The 26,580-nt window shown below is 41.5% G+C and overlaps 2 protein-coding genes across 7 annotated transcripts in view; both read left to right on the top strand.

Annotated features, from left to right (window-relative positions):
* The first annotated feature begins 420 nt into the window (after positions 1 to 420).
* On the top strand, positions 421 to 7,169 carry eif1axb (eukaryotic translation initiation factor 1A X-linked b). Its single transcript, XM_080865929.1, has 7 exons — positions 421 to 583; positions 1,455 to 1,538; positions 3,908 to 4,011; positions 4,189 to 4,239; positions 4,525 to 4,606; positions 5,153 to 5,244; positions 5,931 to 7,169. Exons 1-7 carry the CDS (start codon positions 568 to 570, stop codon positions 5,934 to 5,936), a joined length of 435 nt encoding a protein of 144 aa, XP_080722055.1. The 5' UTR covers positions 421 to 567; the 3' UTR covers positions 5,937 to 7,169.
* Positions 7,170 to 8,442: 1,273 nt separating this feature from the next.
* map7d2b (MAP7 domain containing 2b) overlaps positions 8,443 to 26,580 on the top strand; it is a 32,108-nt gene continuing 13,970 nt past the window's right edge. Inside the window, exons 1-6 of one of the 6 annotated variants that reach the window (XM_080865777.1) lie at positions 8,445 to 8,762; positions 9,716 to 9,802; positions 10,654 to 10,707; positions 10,924 to 11,084; positions 20,364 to 20,508; positions 23,446 to 23,535. In XM_080865777.1, the coding sequence (XP_080721903.1) occupies positions 8,726 to 8,762; positions 9,716 to 9,802; positions 10,654 to 10,707; positions 10,924 to 11,084; positions 20,364 to 20,508; positions 23,446 to 23,535 (574 nt within the window). In that variant the 5' untranslated portion in view covers positions 8,445 to 8,725. Of the gene's footprint in view, positions 8,763 to 9,715; positions 9,803 to 10,653; positions 10,708 to 10,923; positions 11,085 to 20,363; positions 20,509 to 23,445; positions 23,536 to 26,580 lie in introns of all 6 variants that reach the window. The other 5 variants (XM_080865779.1, XM_080865778.1, XM_080865780.1 and 2 more) reach the window with 5 other exon arrangements.

Below are 26,580 nucleotides of genomic sequence, written 5' to 3'. Positions count from 1 at the left end.
CATCCACCCATTCACACACACATTCACACACTGGTGATGGCAAGCTACATTGTAGCCACAGCCACCCTGGGGCGCACTGACAGAGGCGAAGAAGCTCCATATGTTAAGGTACATGTAAGAAAAATATTGAAATAATGTTTTTATAAAATAAAATAAAACGTAAGAATGTGAATATAAATCAATACATTAATAGCTGAAGAAAATAAAACAGCCACAATAAAAATGTTTTTAACTGTATGATAATAATGTAAAAATTGAACATAAGCAATAAGAATTACTACTACTACGGTACTTTTACATTTATTAGAGGTGAATTTCGTCACTGTTGCTTCTTTACTGAAAGAAGCGCTTTGTCTCTGTAACAATGCCCTGTTCCAATAAAGTACTGAGGTTTTGAATATCCTGGTCTGCGCATGCGCACTTCTGATGAGTGATTCGACGCTGAGTAGCTAGCATCTCGTCAGATCTGTGCTTTCTCTGCATTCGCTCACTTCTCGTGAACAGTTATTGTTTAACAGCTGGTCATTTCTACCGAGCGGAACTACCGTGACCGAGGCGTGAAAGAATATGCCCAAAAATAAAGGTAAGGCTAGCGGGAAGCCATCCGTTAGCGACGAGTTTCAGTTGATTGTGTCGGAGCCCGCCGCGGACACACGCAGCTAAAACGTGACACCGACCGGCTGCTGCTAGTTAGCCCCGCGGAGCCTCGTTTACACGACCGTTAGCGTGGTATACGTGATGTTTACCCGCTCTGTTTGGTTCTATGCGGGGTAACTGTGAATTTAGGAGAAATCTAATAAAGTTCTCCTTCTCCGTTAACGATTGAGCTAACCTGATTACTGGTGTAGTCCGCTGCTAACTATTACAGCTAACCAGCTAGCTTCTACCTAGTTACCCCACCTACCCCACCCGGGCCGGCCCGTAATATCCGCCTCCAATTTCCACCAATATGCAGCCCTTTAAAACACCAGAGTGTCTTTATACTGGGTTCTAAACTATTCTCCAGATGGTATTGTAGCGTGTGGACGATGTTACGACCCTTAACATAAAGGTTAGCTCCTCTTTCTGTCCGGTTCCCCTTTCAGAGAGAAGCTCACACAGGCGTTGAAATTAATGCCATCTCTGCTGTGTACCACGATAAAACGCCAGTTTGGATAACTGAAATTGAACCATTCACACGTACTTAAAACAAGGTGTCAGTGTTGTCTTGTTTAGCAGAAGTTTCTGGTGTTTCTAGTCATTTTTGTTCCGTTGCTAAACAAAAAGCTGCCTTAAGCTTGATTAAATTTAACTCCACTCAAGCCAACCTGATGAAATCTTAGTATTGGTGTTTTTCCATTTAATTGTTGGTTGATTGTTTATGGCGCCAAAATTATTTATATGTACGTTTAAAAAAACAAAACAGTGAAATTGACACAAACCACTAATGTATTTCTGCTTGTTTCTGTTTACAGGTAAAGGAGGTAAAAATCGGCGACGTGGAAAGAACGAAAATGAGTCTGAGAAGAGGGAGCTGGTGTTCAAGGAGGATGGACAGGGTGAGTGTGGGTTCAGTTTATTCTGTTTGTGGGTTAGAAGAGTTGCCTTCACCTCCGAGCTAAGCAAGTATGCAAGTATTGCTTGCACAATATAATGCTGTTCACAGAAAGGAGTGCCTTACAGAAAATTGTCAGGTAAACAAAACACTGACAACATTATAGCACTGACGCATTTACGTGTTCAAAAAGGAGTAGGACGAAGTATAAACTTATTCATAAGGTCTAGGATTAAGTGTCACTGCATGTCCTTAACAAACAGTAATTTAGTGTGTTTGATGTGAGTGGGATGAAGAGTGAACTATTAAGGTTTTAAAGTATGTCTCAGTTAAAATACAGTGTTTCTTCTTATTATGGGAAAATAAAATTGAGTTACACAAAGGAGAGTGATGAGTAAAATACAAAATAAAATGTAATAAATGTAAAAAAAATAATTAAACCTTTTAAATGAATGAAACAAAGTGCTGTTTAAAAAGCTGCATATTATTGGATAAGTTGGGTCTGTAGAGTGAGCTCGTTAAATTCAATAAAACAGAATAAAAAGTGCCTCCCTAAAATAAACACATCAAATACTAAAAGTGTAGTGGTCAGTGTATGAAGAAGAAAAGTTATTTAAATAGTAATAATAAAAGTTTGTTCTAGTGTTAGTTTACTGTATCAGCTGTAAAACACAGTTACACAGAGCTATGTTTCACTATATTATGTCTCTCTCCCTTTTTCCTTTTTTTTTTTTTTTTTTTTTTTAGCATCTGCAAATAAAAAAATGATCTCAATAACTTGAAATCAAAATGAAGACATGATATAAAATTTTTTAAATGCTTTGGCGAAACCTGAATATCATCTAAACGTTTAGAAAGTAACAGGATGAATACAAAAAGACAAAAATAAATTTAAGGAGGAAAAAAAATCCCAATTGTAAGTTGGGCACAGTTTTAAGAATTGTAAACGAGTGTCATAGCTCATCGTTCATGTTAGAACTACTTAAATCTCTAAGATTGAAATGTAATCTTTCAGTCTAATCTAATCAGTTTTATCCAAACAAAAAAATGCTTGAAGTTTTCAGTCCTGTGCTTGCATATGTGACAATTATTTGATGGTAAATCAAATATTTGCTTAAAAAATGTCTCGTTAAGCTGTGAGGATTTAAAATATCAGCTGTAGTTGATGAGCAGACAGTCAAAACACACCAGCTCCCCAGCCTGCAGGTGTCATTTAACTCATATCAATTTAATTTTGTTTGTATAGCACCAATTCACACCAACAGTTGCGTCAAGGCGCTTTAAGGTAAAGACCCCACAGCATTAGAAAGAAACCCCAACTTTTACATGACCTACTATAAACAAACATTTGGTGACAGTGGGAAGGAAAAACTCCCTTTTATCAGAAGGCAAGGATTTAAGAGCAGTGATGTTTAGAGCGCTGGATGACTGAGGGGTTTACCGGCTTTACTGGATCTTCAGCTTAGAAGTGTCAGGATCCAGCTGGAGCTGCTCAAAAATTCACTGCTCAAATCCGGATGTAACAACCTTCTGAGGAGCAGGTTTAAAAACAAATTAAAATTTAAAGTTAAACATTGCAATCACTGGATGATCTATCTTGTGTCATTATGCCATTCACAAATATTTATGGCTGGATCCACTCCCTACAGCCTCGGTGCATGTGTCACTGATCCTGCCAGACCTGGATCAGAGAATCAGGGACCTCCTGGACAGTCTGGTGCTATTTGGAAGCATGGGTACAGAACACTTCAGAGGTTCTGATGAAGGTGTGGGTCAGTTCTGCCTTCATCATTCAAGAACTGTTCTGTACCAGGAAGAACCCAAAGGACCAGGATAGGATTGCAGTCATTCTGGAGTGTGTTTCAGGCTTCAGACTCTCACGTCTGTCGCATGTGCTCAGTGTGAACAGTTTGTTCAGAAACATGCACAGGAGTGACCTGCAAAGCAGCACATACTGTTCCTGCTGTTATCTACAGCTTTGTCTAGCTCTGCTCCTGCTGGTGTCCACTCCAAATCTTGGCACTCTGCTGGGAGACTCTGCAAACTTTCCTGTAACCGCAGGCATGGAGATCCTGAAGGATCTGGACTGCACGGGCAACCATCAGTAGCCGGGACACTAACTAAAAGCAAAACTAGAGAAAAATCAGTCAGAAGAGAGGAAGAGCGAGCAGTCTGTGGGCACCACCTGCCATCCCTTTGTGGGGGTTGTCTTGTTGTCTCATCCAGTGCATCTGTCACTTTCATTTGCACCAAGGCAGCTGAAATAGATTCATAATGGTTTATTCCTCCTATTCTGAACAGTGTACGAGCCCTTTATTACAGGCGAGTATATCACGGGTTGATTTAAGCTTCCTTTGCTCTCTTGTGTCTCAGAATACGCTCAGGTGATTAAAATGTTGGGGAACGGACGTCTGGAGGCGATGTGCTTCGATGGAACCAAGCGGCTTTGCCACATCAGAGGAAAACTCCGGAAAAAGGTAGGAATGACCCGAGCACCTTCTGTCGCCTTCTCCCACCATCACACACAGAGGAAACTCTGTGGTGTGACGCCGCATCAGCATTTTCTCAGGCAGCCGCCGTCAGCGTGTGTGCGGGTCACAAAGTGCAGCGTGACCCTGTGCCACTCATCCCTGCTTTGTTTTGTTTTCCTCCAGGTCTGGATTAACACGTCGGACATCATCCTGGTCGGGCTGAGGGATTATCAGGTGTGTTGGTGGCTCACACAGGCTTCAGATCAGACCACTAATACTGTTGTCAGTCACTGAGAGGGCACCGTGAAGCTTTAACAGCCTGAATTACTTTTCCTAAACTTATTTGTGTTTTATCAGTAGAGATGTTGATGTTTATGATGGCCACAAATAACAGAAAACTGCTCACAGTTGTGTTTACATGGAGAGTCCTACCTACGGGGCTCTGTAGGGGGGCTTAGTTAAAAAATCTTAAGTTACTGTGATCAGTAACACAAACTTCAACCCCAACTTCTGTTCCAGGACAACAAAGCTGACGTCATCCTTAAGTACAACGCAGACGAGGCTCGCAGTTTGAAAGCGTACGGAGAGCTGCCAGAGCACGGTGAGTTACGCTGCACGTGTCACATTAACGAGGCGGGTTTTTAAAAACTTGCTGTGTTAATGTTACTGCAGCTGGTTGTCTGGTGTCTGTTTTACTTCCATGAACTTCCACAAACATTATTGTGTCAGACCTGTAGGTGAAGTAGGATTCTGTTTTCCTGCAAATCCAAGGTGGAAAATAGTTGCAGGTTTTGATCAGCAGAGGGCCTCATTGCACATCACAAACATACTGAATTTTGGGACTGAGCAAAGTAGCAGCACCGTGGTGATGACCCAACCAACTGCAGGAAAACAATAGAGGAAGCGTTAGGGCTACCCGGTTAGCCATGCATGAACTTTCAAAATAAAAGTTCAAGGTTTCTCCACTAATAAATCACGTGCAAGGTGGAGAAGTGGTGACAGTCTCATTTCCAAACTGCTCCCTGATGGTGATCATTCAGAGCATCTATAACTGCACAGTCCGACCCTGTGGCGTGATTAGATTCACTCTGGGGTCGGCGTGAGTACTCGTGAGATGTTTCTGATGCATTTTCTGTTTCATCTGCAGCCAAAATCAACGAGACAGACACATTTGGACCTGGAGACGACGATGAGATTCAGTTCGATGACATTGCAGATGACGATGAGGACATTGATGATGTAAGTTGGCGTAATTGAACAATATTTTTTTTATATATTCTAAGTACCTGAATTTAATTCTTCACAGGAGTGAATTATAATCCCAAAAGTAGTCTTGAAGCCAGTACAACACCTTGAATTAAACATAAAGAACTAGCAGCATAATTTTACTTTCTTCTTTTAGTTCTAAATCTCCATCAGTGACCTTATTTTCTGAGACACAGTGGAGCTTTGCTTGCTCTTAAACAAGTTTGGTCTTGGAGCTTGTGTCATCAAAAAAGTTGTGGTGGTCACATTTTATTGCATTTTATAGACAAAAAGCTTATAAATCATAATTGGTCGTATTTAAGTTCATTTCTGATTTAAAACAATAAAAAAAAAAAAAGAGGAGATGTGAGGATGGTTCTGACGAGACAGTTTAGCTGAGCGAGCCTGGGCGTAAACTTGTTTTTAAGTGACTTTGGAGTCTTGCACCTTCTAACAGCCTTATATTGGCTTTTTTTCACATGTGTTTTAGATTAATGCATTTGAGAGATTTTCTAGATATTTGATGATCCTCACCATCTTTGGTTGCACTTTAACCCCCAACATGATATAAACTGTAGAAGTAGTTTGTTTGGTCCAAATATGGTGGATAACTAAACTGCGTGCACGCTGGGATCAGATTGTGCAGAACAAACTCAAATGTTTCCTCTTCCTCTTTGCAGATCTAAAATCCTGCCACTGGAGGGAGAAGGTGGGATTTTGTTAGAGATGCTCCGATTGGGATCTTTCGAGCCGAACACAGCGCACCGAAAATAATTATTTTTATTAAGATCAGCCTATGCCAGTCCAATACAGTTTATTAATATACAGTATGTTTAATCCAGCTTGTTTATCATCAGTAGACATCTTTGTTGTTTGGAGAACTTTAAGTGCATTTCACACGGGGGAGATCACCATCAGTACTTTGATTTATTAGACAAGACGCTGCTTTAGAGACTGTCTCAGTTATCAGACGGAGACCACTGAGGAGGATGATTATGAAGATGATGATGACGCCGACAGTTTGCTTTCCCCACCTTTGTGGAGAATCTGAGCTGATCGACTGCATCATACGTGTAAGGTGAACATCTGGAGCATTTCTAGATTTTTACCCTTTGCTTCCAGCTGCAACAGAAAAAGGCAAATCTGCCATCTCAGTTTTGATTTTTTGTTTCCTCCTTAATTTTACACACAGCTGCGCAGAAAACACACTCATTGCTCATGACTGCAAAATATCTCACACCTAGTGCATGTCATCTTTTAAAAATGTATTTATATTCATTTCACACTGTGGAATTTACAAACGAGTACAGAATCTCTGGATTCGCCAATAAAAACATTAACTAGTTTGTGTTTTTCCTCCTTGATCGTTTATCGTTGTTTGTTGATTGCAGAAAGAATGCGTTGACCTCCACGGTGGCTTTTTGCTCCCTTTCCTTTACGCCCTGCCTGCTCACATAAGCTCGTATTTTTAGTTTAAACCCAGGCTGAATGAAGGCAATCCTGCTCCCCTAAAATCAAAAGAAGACTCAGATGTATTCTTCTGTTTACTTCCCTCATTTGTCTTTCTGTTGTTGTTTCTTTGTCCTCTCTTTGAACTCTTTGCTGCTCGCAATTCCGGTCGCTAGACCAGCGGTTCCCAAACGTTCCCCTTGCAGACATCCCCACCAGTTAAACCAGTAAAACCTCACAGCACAGCCATTTATCATCGCATAGAACCTCTAGAAAAATCAGTGATTTATATCTGCAGCATATTATATCTATTTCCCCTCCTCGCAGTCCCCGAGGAGGCCCAGCACCTCAGTTTGGGAACCACTGCTCTAGCCGACGTGGGGCCTGTTGCTGTTGTAACTGAATTAATAAAAAATTAAAATGTACTATGATGTTTGAAGGCTGGGTTTCCAATAAAGATCTTAACTCCACTGACCTGGCATCGTGGTTTTTGGGCGCCTAACGCACTTCCTGTGCCGGTCTGATGGTGGCAGCAGGACAGATAAACTGACCTTGTGCTCTTGGGCACTTTAAGCTGAGAACATTCAGGGTTGCAGGGAACAAAAGCTGGTATTTTTGTCCTTACAGTGTGGAGAGGCTGTGCAGGAAGTGACGACCTGCTGTGGTGAATCCTTCAGCCTCAGGCTCACAGTGTGCCTGCTCTTTGTCTCCAAATGGTTTTATTTAAAGTTGACCAGTCCGTCTGTCCCTTATTTAAGTTCTTATTTCATATTATTTCTACTCTTAAATGTTTACGTTGGGGAGAACAAAGACCAAGGAAAGAAGCTCAGTAATGCAAGCTTTTTCTGGCACAGCGCTTGCAAAAACAATACCTAATTAGATCAGAACCTTTGGTATCTGTTTATACTGCATTTATACTCTGTGTGTTTGTGTCTTATGTCCTGCAGGTTTTTCATAAAGGTCCATTTTACCACATTATTGGGTTTATGTAATATGATATAATTTGAATGCACACCGAAGCGGATTTTGACCGTTTTTAAGACATCGGCTGGTTTAGTTCGTTGGATTTCTGCAATTATCACACAAAAACATCTGTATCTGAGAGGCTGTGGTCCACACGTTAATTTTTTCTTTGTGATTTATTTAAAAACCTCATTGTTGTTATTTATAGCGCTGCCATCTGAGGCGACTCAGTAAGCGTGTGTGTGTTTTGATCTGAAAACAGCAGCACTGACCCACATTTACAGCAGCCATCCTCACGGTTTGCTATTATCTATGACGTAACTGCATCGCTGGGGCCGGCACGTGCGGCCTGTCACGAGCCAATTTCAGCTAGTTTTACTGCCACGTGAGGAAGAGTGTGTCCTTTTGTGACGACAAACGGATTTAATCTGAAAAGTTACAAAAATGAAAGTAAGTGACATAAACATGTTGTAAAGCTGCTTTACAGTGATTTATTCTTCCGCCAAGCTGCTTTTATAGTTCTGGGCAAGCGACAGGCGCTACCTGGTTGCTAAGCGACGCATAACAGCGCGAGTGGGCGCATTAATATGTAAATTAGCCAAATGTAAAGCGGTCACAGGTTCGTGTTTCCGTTATAAACCAAAAAGCTGGAAAATGTAATATTATTTTTTTTTACTACACGTTAGATACTTTTATAATATCACAAAGAGCAATGTTTAATCTTTTTCTTTCATTCCAATGTTTTTATTTTTATTTTATGAAGTAGTCCCGACGTTTCGTTGAAGCTACCCTTGTATTTGAAGCTTTAAATATGGCTACATTGGCGGTATCGGTTCTGGTTTATCTGAGAGAAGTATATACGAGGACTGACATGAAGATTACGTTTTATAGCATCGAATAGAAATCCACTCTTGCTCCCCTCCCCTCCCTGTGCCTCCATACTCCTAGCATCCTCCTAGACTTCTCCTGAGTCACTGTGTCGGACCGGCGCTCTCCTGTGTGGGGTACCGCGGGTTTAACGTCTTTCTGGCTCTTGTCACGTCCCTCTACTGGAAAACACTCGATGACCCAGGTGGCTCCAGGTCCAGCTGACATGACAGGTGAGAAAAATATATGCTCCTATTTATGAATCTTATATTAAATGTGTATTATTGGCTGGGTAATCTTCCTACGCTCAGAAACGCCCATGGACAAACATTAACCCACAACCATTAACCTGGATAGGACTGATTCACGCTGCATTTTCATTTAAAGACCTTTAAAGAGTCATGCGTTACATCCGCATATACTGAAGAATTACTTTAGATATGTGCATCTGGAAATAAATTTTCCATGTGTAATGTTTCTTATGTTTAGGCATGGTTTTGCATGTTGCGTTGTACAAATATGTTGTTGCATTTCATATATAGAGGTCTACGTGAGTGATACACATCAAATGACGTCTTGGGAAGTATATTTTATGATAGGCCAGCATAAATATTCTAACTGATTATGTTTGCTATCCTACATTATATTGATTCCACCCATCCCTCTTTATGGGCTGTCAGCTCTTTAACCATCCACAGTCCTCGATCATCCTCTTAAACAAACAGCAGATTTCTGCATGTGATGTAATGTACACTGGAGACAGAGTGTGGGAGAGGGGACTTTTGGCTCATGTTTGCATGTATTTGCATATCTAATGCCTGTATGTTAAGACCACTGTTTGTTTTTAAAAAAAAAACCCATTGAATGCACAGAGCACGGTGGATAGTTGCCCTTTGGCTGCTTTCAGGCTGTCAGTTTGACAGATTAAGAGGGAAAAAAAGGAGCAGGAAGAAGGCCGGAGGTTACACTCAGGGGTCTTGCTCTGACATCTGACCCCCAGAGGCGAAGCAGTGACTGACAGAAAATGTATTGCATCTGGACGCCCTGTGACTGATAGCTTTCTTAATCCCTGCTCTTCCATATTGACAGAGTGGTCACGTTTGCCGCTCTGGCTTTACATTTTTAGCTTTATTTTGCTTCTCGGCCAAGTGTGAATCATGTCTGACTCTTCTCTCCCAAAACACAGCGCTGGTCCCTCCTCCTGCGCCAACACTGCTCGCCAACAGGCACGCATCTCCTTCTCGATCACCATCCAATCACAGGAGCCCTCCAGGTAAATGTGTAATCTCATCATAGCCTTTTACATACTCCCAGTATTTTAATAAAGAAGAAGGTGACAGTTCTATTTATAGAGCGCCACTTCAAAACAACAGTCATCTCCAGGGGCTTTATTTAGTGAGCTGAAAACAAACTGCACAATCACAGCATCCCCTATGAGCAGCACTTGGTGACTGCAGGAAGGAAGAACTCTGTTTTGATAAAAATCAAGCACAGGAAGTGAATGACTTTGCAAAACAAAAACCTGCAAGAGAGATTAAACAAAAGTTAATGACACAGTCATATTCGTGGAAGCTTGTTTCTGCCCCTGGAATAAAACAAAAAGGTTCTTTTGCCCCTCAGAAGTCAAAATTTTGGGTTATTATTTCAGGATTTCTGCTTACTAACAAAAACTTCTAAGAAGATAACTCAACTTGGGAAAATAACCTGAAGATAAGAGTTACTGAGTGAAAATTTTAAGATAGCAACCTGAAATTTTGACAACAAGCTTCTGTACACTTATTTATTTAATATGTGTTTGTTGAAGGACATATCCTGGTCAAAAAATGACTGATGATTCTTCATAATCTTATTGGAAGTCTAAGGAAATGCCATCCAGAGTCAGCGTCCGGTTAGACACTGAAACATAGATAGATGCAAACTAACGTTAGTATTATTTTTGAGTCATTCCCGTGTTTGTCTTAACTGTTTTTCAGATTGTGTTTTTGTGTGGTTAAAATTCCAAACAAAGTGAATGTGATTACATGTAGGGGTGGAGCTAAAGCAACATGATAAAACATGAAAGATATCAAACATATGTAGAACCTGCAGGCGGCCAAACTAATCACTTAATTTTTCCTTTTACAGGCTCCCAGCTGCATTTAGCAAAAGAGCAAAGCAACGACGGAGAGAAAATTCGAGGTATGAGCGATTGTCCAGCTGGTGTAGCTGAGTGTGGTCTGTCTGCTTCATCTGTCACTGGCAAACGCACACAGATTGTTGGAGGCTTTCCTGTGATACGCAGTGTGCTGTATAGTGGATCAAGAAGTGCATTATTTCCCTTAAAATGTTGTGGAGGAAACAGTAGAAGTTGAGTTTCTAAATAAGTAAATAACGAATACCCCGGTGTGTGCGCAGAGCTGTCGGAGGAGCTGCAGGATAAAGAGCGTCGCGTTCAACAGCAACTGGAACGCTGCGCAGAGGAGAGAGGGAGGAAGATGGAGGAGCAGAGGAGGAAGGAGCAGCAGCGCAAGGTGGCGGCCGTGGAGAAGAGACGAAAACAGCAAGAGGCGGAAAAGGTCAGAGGTCACAACACACTAATGCGTCGTTCCATTTAACTGGGAAGCCCGATGTTAGAACGATGTCATCCCAAGATAAGCGAGTTCCAGTGGTAAAGTCAAAAAAACTGGATTTGCTTTGCTCTTTAGAAAGGTAGAATTCACTAGCTAAACAGCGTGAGGCTTGGTTTTTGTGCTTAAAATCAAAGCTTCTGCACGTTCCTGCACAGGGTCTGGTCTGTTCTCCACATTTGGCTTTTTAAGCCACTTACAAATAAAGCTTTCTACCACTGTCTTTATTGTTAGGTGGGGGCTGGTGACCTGCTCTGACTTTAAAATTCAGACTAGGAATTCAAAAAATTCTGTCTTTGAATTTCAAATGGAACGGACCATAACTGTGCTTTCAGATAACATGAGAAGAGTAGAGACCCACCAAGGCTCTGAAGCATATGTGGCTTCAGATAGGGTTTAACTAATGACAGGGTTATTGGGAAAGAAAGATGAGCTTCGCTAGCTCTCTGCTGCTTTGGGTTTCAGGTCATTTGTTTGCATTGCAGACTGTCAAGGAAAAATACAGTTAACATAAGAGGCGAGTCAATTCATGGGCGAATAGTGTGGTTGGGAGAAAAATCTGACTTTGTGCAGTCTTTAAAAAACTGCTAACACAGCTAAACTGCAAACAGTACTAGTGAGCTAAAGGGGATACGCACAGCTAATTCATTCAAACCCCTTGGGGCTGGTCTGGTACCTGGTTGCCAACTAACAACCAGGTTAGCTAAAAACTGCTGTAACGTGCTTGCTAGCATTTCATGGCTGTTTCTCAACATGCATACTTGTGAAACATACAAGTACAGCTCCAGTTAAAAGTCCACTGTGTTCCTGCTCCACCCATCAAGGATGCTTCACCTGCATGCATTTGGAACGGAAAACAAAAGTAGGGCCAAACTCTTACATTTTGAATATATTAATGTTTCTGTGACACAAAATAAACCTTTAAGATGTTTTTAGTCGAGAATGTAGTTGTGGTTAACCTCAAATATGTGATTTATCAAGCTATTGTCTATTTGTACAAAAGGTCTGGCGTTTTTGGAGATGTCCACCCCGCTAGTTTAACAACCAGCCTCTTGCCTCGCCAGCTAGCAGCAGTTTTAAAAATGATCTGTGGGAGCCGGGTGCTCTCGGCAGGTAACATGAGCTCCGACTGCCTGACTCCAGGCACATCCTTTTCCCTACTCGGTAGACATTAAATGCAGGGTATGATTCACTTAGGTCTTCTCTGTGGGGTGATCTTTGGTTTATTTCAGTGTTTTATTTATGCTTAAAATATATATTTTTTAATAATCTGTTTTGTAAAGAAATCTGTTATTATGCATATCATATGCACAGGCCAGTAAATGAAATTAAGGGTTAAAAATGTATTTGAGGGGAAATACTAACTGTGTCCTCCCACCTTGGAGGTTCAGACTCTCAAATGAACTTGCGAAGTATGAACTAGCAAGCAAAGCCCTCATACCTCAGTAGGAATGCTAGCTGGCTAGCTTGCCTAATTACTTCAATATGATGCTAAATTCTTTGTAGTGTCAGATAATTTTATCCATCGATAAATCTTCTAGAACAAACAAACATATATAACTAACATTTAATTTCTACAGTAATACCTATTATCATGAGGGTAGTTAGCCAGTTAGCTGTACCTTAGCCACACAGCGTGTATCTGATATTGGCAGCTTTAAGCTAGAAAAAAACTCTTTTGTAAGTTTTTAAAAGGTCATTAGTATGAAATCATTAATTTAGACAGCATCGAGACAATAATGTAATCAATCATCAAGAAGGTCAGCACAATAAAACTGGATTATCATCCAGCCCAGGTCACACAGACTTTATGCTTCTCAGTGAAATAAAATCTGAGCTGTGCTCCCCTCAGACTGTCTCCTCCTTCATCTCCCCTCTTCAGAAACCTGATCACAGGATCAGAGAAAGCCTGGAAAGACAGGCTTTCTCTGTTTCCCACCACTGATCACTCTTTTCCCTTTTCTGTCTGTGAGCTCGCTGCTCTCCAACACTGAATTATTAACCGTGTCGATCCATAATCGAGTCAGTGTGTTTCCAGCTGTGTTGTCAGGCTGAACCAGAGCTTAGGAAAGTCCTGAGTAATTAATGCAGAAGCTCTAAAGACTTTCTGCCAGCAGACCAATTGTGTGCATTCAGCTGAAACATGAAAAGTTTAGCTGGCTGGTTGTCTGCAGACTTAAAGTTACTGGACATTATTGTTTTCCTGAGCAGGGCACCATCCCCAGGTTTGGGATTTTGAAATCCTCTCCTCACCTTATTGCCAGAAAAAATCAGCAACCAAAAACAAACCAGGACATGAGATATAATAAGATATAACAGAAAGCAGTCATCTGTGGTGTTATGTGTAGATGAGCGATGCATTAATATTCAGGTTCAGCTGAACTGTGATTGAAGTTCCAATATTTTGCGGCCACTGCGTGACCTGAAAGTCAAAATTAAAATTCTTACTTCTTGTATGAAGAGCTCTCTTCTGTGATTTTAGTCCGGCCACTCTGCGTTTCATGATTATCTTCTTGGGCATCTCCATTCTGCAGCACAGCTGATTTTTTACATCTTTCTCTGGAGGCCGTCTTCTGACCTCATACGCTGAGCCCTCAGAGGCGTCTTCATTGAATTAAACTTACGCCAACATCAACTCATGTTTCAAACTGATTCGCCTGAAGTAGAGATCAGTAATGGACTGAAGATTGTTTAGTTCATTTCTTTCTAGTTCATGTCCCCTGTAATTATCACACTACATCATATTGTCACAATACTGGCCCTGTTTTTATATCCTCAGTTGGCTGTGGGCGCTTCCCTGTCCCACAGCTTATTCTACCACATTTTTAGCACATGTGGAGAAAAACACTCCTATAATACAAGAATGAACATTTCAAGTAAAATTATAGTTAGATTTTCATCAATTAACTGGGCTTGTTAGATTGTGTCTTTCCACCACCGACTCAAACCTCTCTAAACACACTGGACGTCATTCTCGCTCACTTTTTTAAAGATGTTCCACACAAGACTTTTTGAGGGCTGTAGTCAACTTTGGCTTTGCATGTTTGTCTTGTTTGTACAGAAGCATCTGATCTCATCAGGCCACACACTTTACTGGCCTGAGACCTGGTAGGTAGTGGGACCAGTGTCGCTACAAGGGAGGAATTCCAGTTCCTGTTAATCCCACTGTACAGAAATTGTCTGCACTTCAGCTGGGGGCGTTTGTAAGAATAAATACAGTGAATGGAGCTAAATGTGTCACATATACCGCATCACGCTGAAAAAGACAGCTCTCTTACAGTGAGGCTGACTTAGCCTGAAATCAAGCAGTGACATGTGGAGCACTTACAGAGTTGTTTCATTAAAATCAAAAATTGGAACTATTTATTGAGCAACTGTTATTAAAAACCGGATTAAATTTTCCAAAAGAAAAATGTTTACGCTGCAAAGTTTGCATTGTTTCTACAGCTCCACAGAGCCCCACTCATCCTGGCCTCTGTGTGGAAGAGGAGAGCTCTTCTTTGTTAGAAGTTCTCAGTCGAAGCAATTTTTCTTTGTGCTGCTTAATAAAAGCTGGCAAACGGCTCAGAGGCACATTACTGCCACCTTCTAGCAGTAGTAGCACATTACAGCTTAGCAGGCGCTGGTAACAACAAGGGAAAAGTATATATTAAAAAATGATCCATAAGCCATTCAGCATTTCTGCGATCTCTTATATGACCATTCCTACTACACTGCAGACAAAGGCAGTAATTGTCTCCTTTACTGGACTATTTCTTTAGATCATAATCCTGTGAAATGACTCAGATTCACAGACGGATGTGCAGCAGATATGATGATGTAGCTGTGGTGTGGGATCCTGCTGAGCTGCTGAGACGAGCTCTTTCTGTTTTTACTTCTTCTTCAGAAGCAGTGAAACACCTCATCTCACTCTGCGTGAGTCATGAGTGGGCATCACTCTGCCTAAAACCACTGACTCATGTTATTACACTGCTGAATTAATGATCGGCTGTTTCGTATCGAGAGCATACATTTCTGGTGGTTGTTTGGAAAGCTAACCAGCACACAAAGGGTTAACAGGTGGTGCACAGAGAGGAGAGAGAAGAAGAGGAGGAGGAGGGGGATTATTATCTCTATTGATGTGGAGGCTCTCTTTGACTGCTAACAGCCTCCACCTCCTCCTCCACCTCGTGTCTTCCGCCTCATATGCATAACTTAATGATATAATGATCAGCTGGGCTCACGGGACGATGACATCACCTCCAGCGTATCGTGTGTCGTTTACTGGAACAGACAGTCGATGCTGTGACAAGCACATATTTCACCTTTGAACCGGAGAGCAAAGCTGCAGGATCGAAGTGCTTCACGTGACGAGAGAGTTAATACAGGATCCAAACTAAAACAAAGCAAAGTACTTAAAACGAAATAGCTTGTAGTCACAGTGCGGGATGCATTTTTTAAATTTATATTGATTGTACCAGGAAGGAGAGACCTCACCAGGACCCATAAACCACATTTAAAAAGGTTTTTGATCATCGTTTAGCACTGATAGATGAAAAACAATGAATCCATTATAAAAATATAACAGTAATCCTTTGCAGCTCCATAAATCCATTAGCTAACTAATCATTTGTCAGTATTTAAAGCAGATAAGTTCCTCCATGTTCTGTGGTGCAGTGTGCAACTGAGCTTTGGTTCCACGAGGCTCGTGTTAGAGGCTACTGCGGGCCTTTCTGAACCAGTCAATAAATAGTTTTGTCTATGAAACAAAAATAAAAACTGCTTTCAATGGCTCCTTTATTCACAAGGAGTCACAACAGCGGGTAGCCTCGTATGTTCGATTTGGCTGAGGTTTCACGCCCTTCCTGACACAAACCCCACAGGGATTTGTCTCCTCCAGGATCGAACCGGGGCTCTTGTGCTTTTTAGGTGAATCTATAAACCAGGAATAAAACGAGGAGAAGATACCAGTCAGAATCACCTGGAGTTTAAAATGTTTCCTATCCCAAAAGAAGTTTTAAAGTCTCTCACCTTTTAGAAGCAATAACGTTTTAATGAGTAGTCATCGGAATAGTTGTTTTTTTATCGTCTGTTGATGAATTTCAGTTATTCCAGCTCTGCATTGGAGTTTAGTGGTTTTAAAACTAGAGATAATAGAATCCTTAAAAAAGGATTTTAAATCCTTTTTTTTTGCAGACTTATTATTTTAGTGTTTGTCTCTGCAGTTAACTCTTTATAACGCCTCAGATTTATTAATTGGCCTTGTACAAATCAAATTTAATGTGTGTGTGTACATTGAGGTTTCCCATGTGATGTCATGTGCACGCTGCTCGGGAGTTTTCCACCATGTTAGATGTGTGTGTTGTCACGGCTGACCTCCATCATTTGATCATGCTTCCCCGTTTGAGTATGTCGCCGGGACCTGCTTCACTCTGTGTGGTGTGAAGCAGCACCTCCCAGAAACCAAAGCAGAGGAGGGTAATATGGTCAAACCTTCTGTTTATGAGAGGCAGCCAACAATCCCAAAAAGCTGATTCTGTTCATGTGGACGTAGCGTTTTCATAGTGGGAGCAGCTAAAGTGGATCGTTTCAGACAGAGGATAAACTGAGGGGCTGCACAAAGGCTCAGTATAACATAAAACCAGATTATTTTGAACTGAGAATCATGCAAAGCTACTCTAATAAAGCCCAAGAATAAAATATGCAGAATGGATTTAATATTAGTCTGAGGTTATTTTGGAGATAAAAACTGAACCTGGTTCATTTTTGTCTAAATACTATTACTTTGAGTAGTGTTATTAATTACTGACCGTGTCTTGTTGACAGCTCACCTGCAGCACTCGACTCTTTGTTTTATTTGTCTCATGAACGGTTTGTGTTGAATCCTTTCATCTCATCAGACAGGCTCACTTCACATTCAGCACTGCAGAGGTAAACGAGTCCATTATGACTAACTCTGCCACGTTTGCCTTGTAAATCATCTCAATCAGCTCTGCCGCTGATAAATAAAGCAAATTGCACTCTAGTAAAAGTACTCATCAGGAGTCAGTTATGAGGGGACCTGCAGGCTGCTCATCCATCCCAGCCCTCCTCTCTATCTTTGATCTTCCACTCTCTTTCCACATCTTCACTCCCTCCCTCACCTTCATCACATTCTGCTGTCTCCCTTTAAATCCTGACTCCCCCTCCCCCGCAGCCTCTCCCTCCTCCTGCAGTTATGTGCGTGACTGTGCATACACCTTCACCCCACCCCCATAGTGCTGAGGTGGGGCATTTCCACCCATTCCATATACAGACAGTACACTGAAGCAGTGTTTCAGCTCTGTGCTGGGCAGTTACTCTGCATGGGCCACCTTAATGGTCGATGATTGGAAATCCAGTATGACCAGAAAGCTGAGCCACATAAAAAGCAGACGGCTCACTTTTTACCCTCTGCAACAAACACAGAAACAGCTCAGTGTACAAACAGGTATAATATGAATAAACAAATAAAAAATACACATAAAAATAAATGCAGGGATGATAATATTTACCTCGTAAGGCAATGAGAACATCACTAAATGGAAAATGCTTCTCTTCTGGTCTTACATTTTTACATAAATATAAATAGTTTCAAATAAAAGTCTGTTTTCTAAAGAAGGACAATCGGACAACCCAACAAATTTGCAAACATTTAACATTTATTTATTTTTAACAAATAAACAGTTTAAATATGAAAAACAGCAAATATCAAAATAAAACAAAGGGGCCTTTACAAATATACCTGAACCTGAAATATTCTTTAATCTTAAAAGGCTTCAATTTACTGCTTTAATATATCTGAATATAATAACAGCTCATTTTAGATTCACAAATGTGTCTGATTTCTTTAAGGTGCCTGGCGCCTTTATTTGGCATCCTATGACATGTTTATATTCATCAAATATGAATGTCAAAATAGAAATAAGTGTCCGTCACTTAATGACATTAGGAAACCCGACAAAGTCATGAATCTAAAAATGAACCCTAATTAAGTGTTTCTAATACACCAGTGAGGACTTTAATTTTGGTTCCATGAATTTATTCCCTGGATTTTACTTTTCAGGTAATTGACTCCTTATTTTGCCCCTTAAAACATTTAGATTTATATAAATGTGTTTTATATATATTTGAATTCTGCCTTTCTGAGGTCTCACGTGTGTTTCGACGTGGGATCTATGCTTTTCTGACTTATTTCCTGGTGTTGTGTTATTGAGGTTTGTAGGGCTGTTTGTAATGCAGAGCTTTAGTTGTTCTGGTTTTTGTTTATTGAGTTTTTGCGCCAGGCAACTATTTTGTTATTTCTTTTTGTGGCCGTAGTTTTGTGTCTCTAGTGTTAGCGGTCTTTTGTTTATTTCATGTTTTACTTTGAAGGTTGGCTTTCTTGGATGTCTTCCATTGGTATTACTTCCTCCTTCATTATTGTCCGTTCGCCCTGATTACCTTTACCTGTGCGTATTAACTGCACCTGCTTGTCTGCACATAAAGCCCTTTGCCCAGCTCTGTCTTGTGCTCTTTGACTTTTCTAGTGAACCTGTCAGCTTAAATAAACGCTGCACTTTGCTCGACCTCTGAACTGACCTTCAACGCTCTTATATTGAACATCTCAAAATAATTGTCAATATATCTCTTTTTCAAATGACAGAGCCAACAAACTTTGTCTTTTTTTGTGGCTGGGATGCCGGCTAACAAAGAGCGAGAAGTGCCGATAAAATAAGAACCAGCCTCGAGCTGTTGTCGAGTGAGGTGAACTTTGGAAATGTCAACATGTCACGTTTGCATGCAGCGCAGAGTAGTTTGGATTTGTCCCGTGCATCTCAGATCTGGGCGTTGCAGATGCTGACGGGGTGTTTTTATTTTAACTGTGTGGTTTATTTAAAAAATCTGCTGTTGGTGCGTTTTTATAATGCAAGAATCCAAATTTTATGAAGTCTTTTCTTGGCTGAACGTCCACCTGAATGGTTGGATTTTTGAGGCGTCACTTGAGGCCACAAGGTGTTTTAGGGAGAAATATTTTCACATTCGCATTTGTATGTATTTTGCATGTGAAATACTCTGCATGTGCATACAGTGCATCTACAGCTGTAAGCACAATAGGGCAATCAGACATTCACTAAGTAATAATGATGCTCTGGAACAAAGGAGCGAGGTCCTCTATAGTAACAACAGCAGAGGGCAGGAGGTTTGCATCCAGGGTCTTTGTCTGTTTTCCCAGTAGCTCTTGCTCAAGGATAATGTTGCAAAACAGAATTAGGTTGCATGTAACAATTTATAGTATTTTATTTTTGATGTGTCAATGTGTGATAAGTTAAAATTGTGCTGAATGGGCTCTCACTCTGTGATCTGGAGCAAAATCCTTCCCACAGATAATAGAACAAGGACCTCACCGTGACTCCAGCATGAAGACATTAAGAATGTAAATCATTAGGAATAACAGCTGTCTCGCCATAACATTCCTTTAATATTCAACAGAAATGTCTCTGAGTTCATACAGGCCCAAATCCATGAAAGATTTTTATTGTTTTCCTCAAACTGTGAGCATGATGTAAGATTAATAATTGTACCCAGTCATGGTTTACTAATCTGTGTCTGCCAGTCACTCCCCAATGCCGAGTGTGTGTTTTTATTTTCTAGGAATGGTTATTGTCACACTGCAGCATGCATGCAGTCCAGAGGCAAAGGTAGAGGAAGGCAAAAGGATAAAAGAAATGCAACCAGTATCAATCTCCGATCCACCCACCATCTGTGTGTGTGTGCAGGCATGGTCCCCTGTGTAAACGTGTGTTCATGCATGTGTATGCATGTGGTGGGGGGTGGTGACGGGCTGCATTTTGCTTCCTCCCGTCTGACTAAAGTGCTTCAGAAACAGACTCAGTCATTAGAGAGGGAGTGGGTGATCGACATAGAGAGAGAGAGGGAGAGAGGAAGAGAGAGAAGGAGGAGTGAATTGAACTGCGAGGTGGGGGAGAGGGAGAGAGGGAGCGGCAGACGGAGGAGAGAGAGCGAACAGAGCTGCTGTATCACTGAGTGGCAGACGGGCGAGCGAGGGCTGGTGACCACCAGCAGACAGCAAACAGACGAGCGCGAAGAGGGGCGAGGCCGCTGCCGCTGCTGCTGCATGCGGTAACCATGGCGCAGCCATCTCCGAGTGCATCGCCCGGCATCCGTCGCCGTAGCGATGGCTCGGTAAGAGAATCTCTCTTCTTCCCTGTTTCTGAACGTAACGAGCAGGAGAGGCTGGAGGCCATGGTACGCCGAAGAGCCGGGGGCCCTGAAAGACGAGGAGGAGGAGGTGGAGGTGGAGGAGAAGCCCGGGAGCACCTGGATAACAGGCCTAAACGGTGGACATGGGGAGGACCGCCTGATGGAGTGGAGGGTGAGTACCAACAGAAATGATGATGATGTCATTGGAGGGTGGGTTTGATTTCTAGAACTCGGGGGGGTTGGTAGTGATGGAGAAGTGGAGAGATGTTTCAGGAGGAGGAGGTCTGGAGGTCAGGAGGAGACGGGGGGGTAGCTGTGGGAATAAAGGGTGGAGACGTAAAAGCAGAGGACAAAGAGCAGGTGAAGTGAGGATATAGAGAAGGAGAAAACACAGCGGGGCAGTGGAGGAAAAGGGTGGGGAGGCTGCAATGCAGGAACGCTTTGTCTCCAGACCCCTTCAGGCTTTAGAGAGACTCGGAGTGAGTTCATAAAGCTTCAGCCTGATCAGACGGGGTCAAGCTGTGCCTGTAAACTGCTGTTTAAACGTGCTACAGGTGCCGGTTTATTTTTATGTTTGTGTGTTTTATTTCCGAGCTGGGATGCAGGACTAATTCTCAGAAGACCTTGAACGCAACAAGGCCACACACATAAACAAAGTGCGACACAGGGCTGTTCACTGAGCCAACTTCCATCACTCGTATTTTATCTCTTTTCTTCACCGTCACTCTTTTCTGAGATGTTTTCTGTCTTCTTGTCGGCCCGAGCCTGGCTCTATGCTGTGGTGCATTCATAACGCCATCAATTATTCACAGTACCCACCAGCTGAGCCGGGATCGGGTCCACCAGGCAGCTCCTCTGGCTCCGGCCCGGCTGACTGGGGAAGAGGCGCTGCTCTGGGATCTGTGGGGCCCGGCAGAACGCTCACTGCAGCAGAAACGGCACCAGCTCATCTTACAGCTCGATTAAAGGACAGACACTCACCCAAAGACGCAAAGTGTGTGTTTTTGTGTGTGTGTTTGTGTGCTGCGTATTTTCCTCTGGTCCCGAGCTCCAAAATGAGCTGCTACTTTATTCGAACAAGGTGTTCAGGCCGTGATAGCAGCTGCTGCAGATATTTACCCAACCGGGATCACAGCAGATACACAACCCTGTGAAAAAAAATATTAGGATTTCTTTTATGTGTGTCCATTTTCAAAGGATTATTTCTCCTCTTGTTGCCAAGACTTGGGGGAATAATTTAAAAATAAGCACTGAGATTACGGTTATTGATCCGAACTGGCACCGGGTGATGTTAATACAGGAGCATTCAAAGGGACCCAGCACTATATCTGTGTATGCGTTTTTGGACAATGGCACTTTCCTTTTTAATGTTGCGTCTGTACACCACCACAGTGGAGTTTAAATCACACAGCCGACATGTGATTGAAATGCAGGCGTTCATCTTTAATCCCACGGGGCCTTGTGGAGCTCTGATCAGTTGTGCAGCATTTGCCTGAGGAGAGTCTAACCCTGTACGCTTCACAACTCGTCCCGCTGCTTCTATCAGCAGTCACATCATCAATAAATACTAGTGACCCACTTCCACTGGCAGCCACACATACACATGTCAAAACATTACCTGCACCATGTTTGACAGGTGATGTGTTATGCTTCAGATGATGAGCTGCTTGCCTCTTCCAGTCGTCCTGGTCCTGGTTAATCTTCATTTCAAAGACTTTCTTTCAGAACTCTTTTAGATGTTTTCTTCTTGTTTTCAAATGGTTTGCATCTTTTTATAAACTCTCTTTTACATAATGTAACCTATGTTCTCTTAGAATGTTCTTGATTGGTTAGATGTTGTTGTTAGATGTTTTCTTAAGCAAGTAATGAACTCTGTAATCGTCCACTTTAGTTGTCTTCAGGCCTTTTGATGTCCCTGAGCTCACCAGTGTCTTCCTTGTTTTTGAGAATGAACCAGATTATTGATTTGGCCACTATGAAAGGTTTTTTTGTCTTTTATACACCAATCAGTCTTAATAGTCATGACCACGGTCATATGAAGGGAATCACTCTGATTGTTTCTTCATCATGACACCTGTTAGTGCCATAGTGAAGATTATCTGTTCATCGTAGCACTGCTAACACTGCTAACAGCGCATCAAGTGGTCCAAGAAGGGAACAGTGATGAACCAGCGACAGGGTCACATGAAGAACAAAGGCCGGCTCTGCTCCGATCCAACAGATCAACTGTTATAGCTGAAATTGCAAAAAAGGTCATTCCTGGTAGAAAGGTGTCAGAGTACACAACACATTGTATCTGTTTGCTGTTTCTGTAGCAAACAGCTGGACACAATATTATACAAGTCATAATGTTGTGCCTGATCGGAGAGAGTTTATTTTGGCCTGTCAGCCTAATGACACTCCTTCACTTGCACTGACGTGTCTTTGGATGTCACAGTGACAGTTTCAGTGAACAGCTACCGGCACACTCCACTTCTTTTATCTGCTGAATTTGTCATAAAATAATGAGGAACCAGGCCTCAGCCGGCCAGCTGGTTGTCAGTCAGTTAAGTTACTGAAAATGGGAGACTGTGTGAATCCAATACTCTAATAACACATGTTCACTGTTTGATTTCAAATCCTCTGTGGTGGTGTAAAGAATCAAAACTACAATAATGTCCAGTGTCATTGTTCAGAACCTGTAGATCTGCCTACATGCTGAACATGGTAGTTTAAACAGTTCTCTTACAGCAGATGTTGCTTGAACCTCCACATGATGAGAACAGGATCTTAGATCTTCCCTGAGAGGGCAGTGACACTTCTTTTGCACATATTCGCGTCACAGTTTTGTGTTTCACTCTCCCTCTTGTTGGCTCGTTTGCCTTTACAATGTTTTTGAACAGATTTTGATGCCTCTTTCACTTTAACCCAGCGTGTGTGTGTGCACCGAGCTTGGTTGTTGTTTTCTGTTTGTATGCCTGTCATGTGTCCCTGAAACAGGTGTGTGTGTGTGTGTGTGTGTGTGTGTGTGTGTGTGTGTGTGTGTGTGTGTGTGTGTGTGTGTGTGTGTGTGTGTGTGTGTGAGTATGTAATGCTTTGCTTTCTCCGCTCTGCTTCACCTGCTGCCCAGGTAACCCTAAGACCCCACCCTGCCATGCCATTGGCTCCGCTCAGCCCAATGAGCTTCCTGCTGCTTCCAGTGCCAGCCAGTCCCATAACGGTACAGACCACATGACTATGTGTGCCACACCCACCCACCGCCACCTGCAGTCGATCCTCTGTTTGCATGTTCGTAGCTGTAGCGTCATCCTGAAGTGTGTGATAGTCGTGTGTATTATATTTCAATCCTTTTAAAAATGTTTGCACTGATTTTTGTCACGACTGTTCTTAGAGGACCTAATAAAACGCGCTCCACCAGCGATAAATTGGAATATAAATCTGAATATTTGTAAACAAAGTTGCAGCAAAAAAGTTTGCACAGGTTTCCTCTGCAGTAAATGTAGCAGCATGTGCAGTATGTTGGCACACCTCAGTGGACGTGAGTTTTGTCAGCCATCATGTGTTTTTTGGTTTTTTTAGCTAGAGTGGCCGTGCTTATATGAGAGGGTGGAGTACTACGCTATCAGCTAACAATAGCTGGCTTTGTTACCAGCCTGCATTCATACAGACACAGATAGCTAATAATGAGTTATTAGACTTTCATTCACCAAAACTGGAGCACAGACAATGTGTTAGTACAATTAACTGCACAGTAATCAATATTATTGGTCCACATGAGTTACTCCAGTTAACTGAGGTGAAGCCTGGCAGACAGCTGCAGCTGCATTCGCCTTCCTCGCCATCCAACTTTCAGTCAAAGCAGCACAAGCCTAACTTTGTCCTTAAAACAATTCTAATAAGTAAATTGTAAAAATATCTGTTGCTGTTATGAAGTAGGAAACTATCCAGAGGCAGCGTTTTTTAAGCAGGCTGTAAACACATTTATTTTCTGAGTAAAAGTTGTAAATGTTAACATGGGAGTCTGTTGGGACTGACTCCATAGAGAGTCACTCCAAAGGGAGTCATATTTCAGTGCCACATGTGGCACAGAAAAGGAAAATCTATGCAGAAGCATAAAGAAAAGCTGAAAGAAACAAGTCAATATATTCAATTTAAAAAAGGTGATAACGAAAGAAGCTTTTTATTAAAGCTCAACATGCATAGAGTTTAGGTGTGTAATGTATGGTTATATTTACTACATGTACAGGTAACTACATTATCATTTATTATCTGGCCATACAACAGCCTCCACTGCTGAATCTGCTCATCAAAGGACAACATTGTGCTTTAACTTTTCAAAGGTTTTTACAGACATTTTAAAGCTAAAAATGTTCCCAAAAACTTAATGTGTGAAATCTTTACTCAAAAAACAAAAATCTCTGTAGAGCTCTAAATGTTTTTTAACGTTTACAGGAGCTTTGACCTTCACACAGTGGTGACAGCGCTGATCAGAAAGAGTTAAAACCAATCAAATGCGTGACCTCCGACCCACTCAGTGTGTGTTATTTGTGTCAGCTGCCGGTGTTCTCCACCCATCTTCATCAACAGTGCCGTCATATCTCCTCTTACTGTCTAATGAGCATCTGGTTTGAAAGCCCCACCACACATAAGTGCGTATGCAACACACATGCTCTCCCACCCCCACAACAAAGGGCTGCTCCACTTCCTGTCTTCCTGGCCCAAGGCCTTGTTTAGCGATGCATACGTATTTTTCTCAGCAGGGAATTTTGTCTATGAAACACCCTGTTACTACACACACACACACACACACACACACACACACACACACACACACACACACACACACACACACACACACACACACACACACACACACCATAAATCATAGCAGACTTCACCCTCCAGCTATCTGTGAAACTTATTAGACCTCACATGCTCTCACACACAGACGCCATGCGATCATTACTGTCCCATATCACCGACTCAAATAACCTCCATGGTGTTTTGCACTCGGCCTGACCTGCTGGTGCACTTCCTGTGTTGTTTGGTAGTAATTTCAGGAGAAACAGAGTAAACGAATCAGAGTTTAAAACTGCAGTCAGGACACTGTTTCAATCAAAGAAGTACAGGAGAAATATTTGTCACTTAAAAAGATTCGGCAGTTGATATTACAAGTTACAGACCTCGATGTAAACCATCGGTCTGCTTCACAGAAAGGATGACTTTGAATCGGGCCACAGTTTTATACCCCAACAATAACACATTATTATTACGACTATCTTCTTTAAGAACCAACAGACCGTTTTGTTGTGTCCCTTCGAGTCTCCTCTTCGTTCAAGTCCCTCTTATCTGCTCCTTTCCTGGAAGGACAGAGACAGAAACACCTGCCTTGATTATTAATATTATCCTGATACTGATTCTATTTATTATCTACATTCGGGACACTTCCTTTGGCCCAGAAAATATCCTCCTGACTGTTATCTGCTGTGATGTGTAAGCATGCAGTAAAGACCCTCCGCGCTTCTACGTCAATTCAATATTTCAATTCAGTCGTAACGCTGAATGACGCTTCGACCCTCAAAAACACAGAGTGCCGACTCGGAGTGCACAGAGTGCAATGTGTACATAAAAATCCTAAAAATCAGCTTTATTTAATCATTTTAAATCGTAACAACACTAAGCTGGAAAAAGACACAAATATAAACGATAACTGTGGCTCATTGCTTTCTGTTTATCAATAAATATTTTCTCTGAATTCATCAGATCAAAGTAAATGTATTTAAGTTAATTACATTAATTGAAACATTTGTAGCATTTAGTTAAAACAATTACAAGATATTTTAGGGTATAATTAACTAGAAGAAACAGTAAAACAAGATAATTGGTTAAACTAATGAGGCAACAAAGACTAAACTTAACAAATATTTTAGGAATATGAAAAAAATAAAACAAAAACTGTGACATGACGTCTGAGTGACTGTGAGGTAAAACATGTTTTTAAATCGTTTTTTGAAGATTATGAATGAACTTACTGACAGTAAATATTTTATTATTTTTGTTACTTACTTATAGTAGCTCGCTAAAATAAATGTTTTATGTTAAACAGGTTAACAACACACTCTCCTAAAGATAAAAGTGAATAAAAAAATCATGCAAACTTGGATTATTTGGAAAGAAAATAATCCTTTACTCCTAAAATCTAATCGCTATCCCAGAAAATCCCAGAGAGCAGATCAAGTCTTTGGTCACAAACGGAGTTTTTAAG

Source organism: Rhamphochromis sp. 'chilingali' (genome assembly GCF_963969265.1).
Source record: "Rhamphochromis sp. 'chilingali' genome assembly, chromosome: 18".
Taxonomy (NCBI): Eukaryota; Metazoa; Chordata; class Actinopteri; order Cichliformes; family Cichlidae; genus Rhamphochromis; species Rhamphochromis sp. 'chilingali'.
This window is presented reverse-complemented; position numbering and strand designations above follow the sequence as displayed.

Excerpts from the sequence above, each read along its gene's own strand:
- eif1axb (XM_080865929.1), top strand. Across the intron at positions 4,012-4,188 it reads GAGGAAAACTCCGGAAAAAG|GTCTGGATTAACACGTCGGA; the intron begins GTAGGAATGACC and ends GTTTTCCTCCAG. Across the intron at positions 4,607-5,152 it reads CGGAGAGCTGCCAGAGCACG|CCAAAATCAACGAGACAGAC; the intron begins GTGAGTTACGCT and ends TTTCATCTGCAG.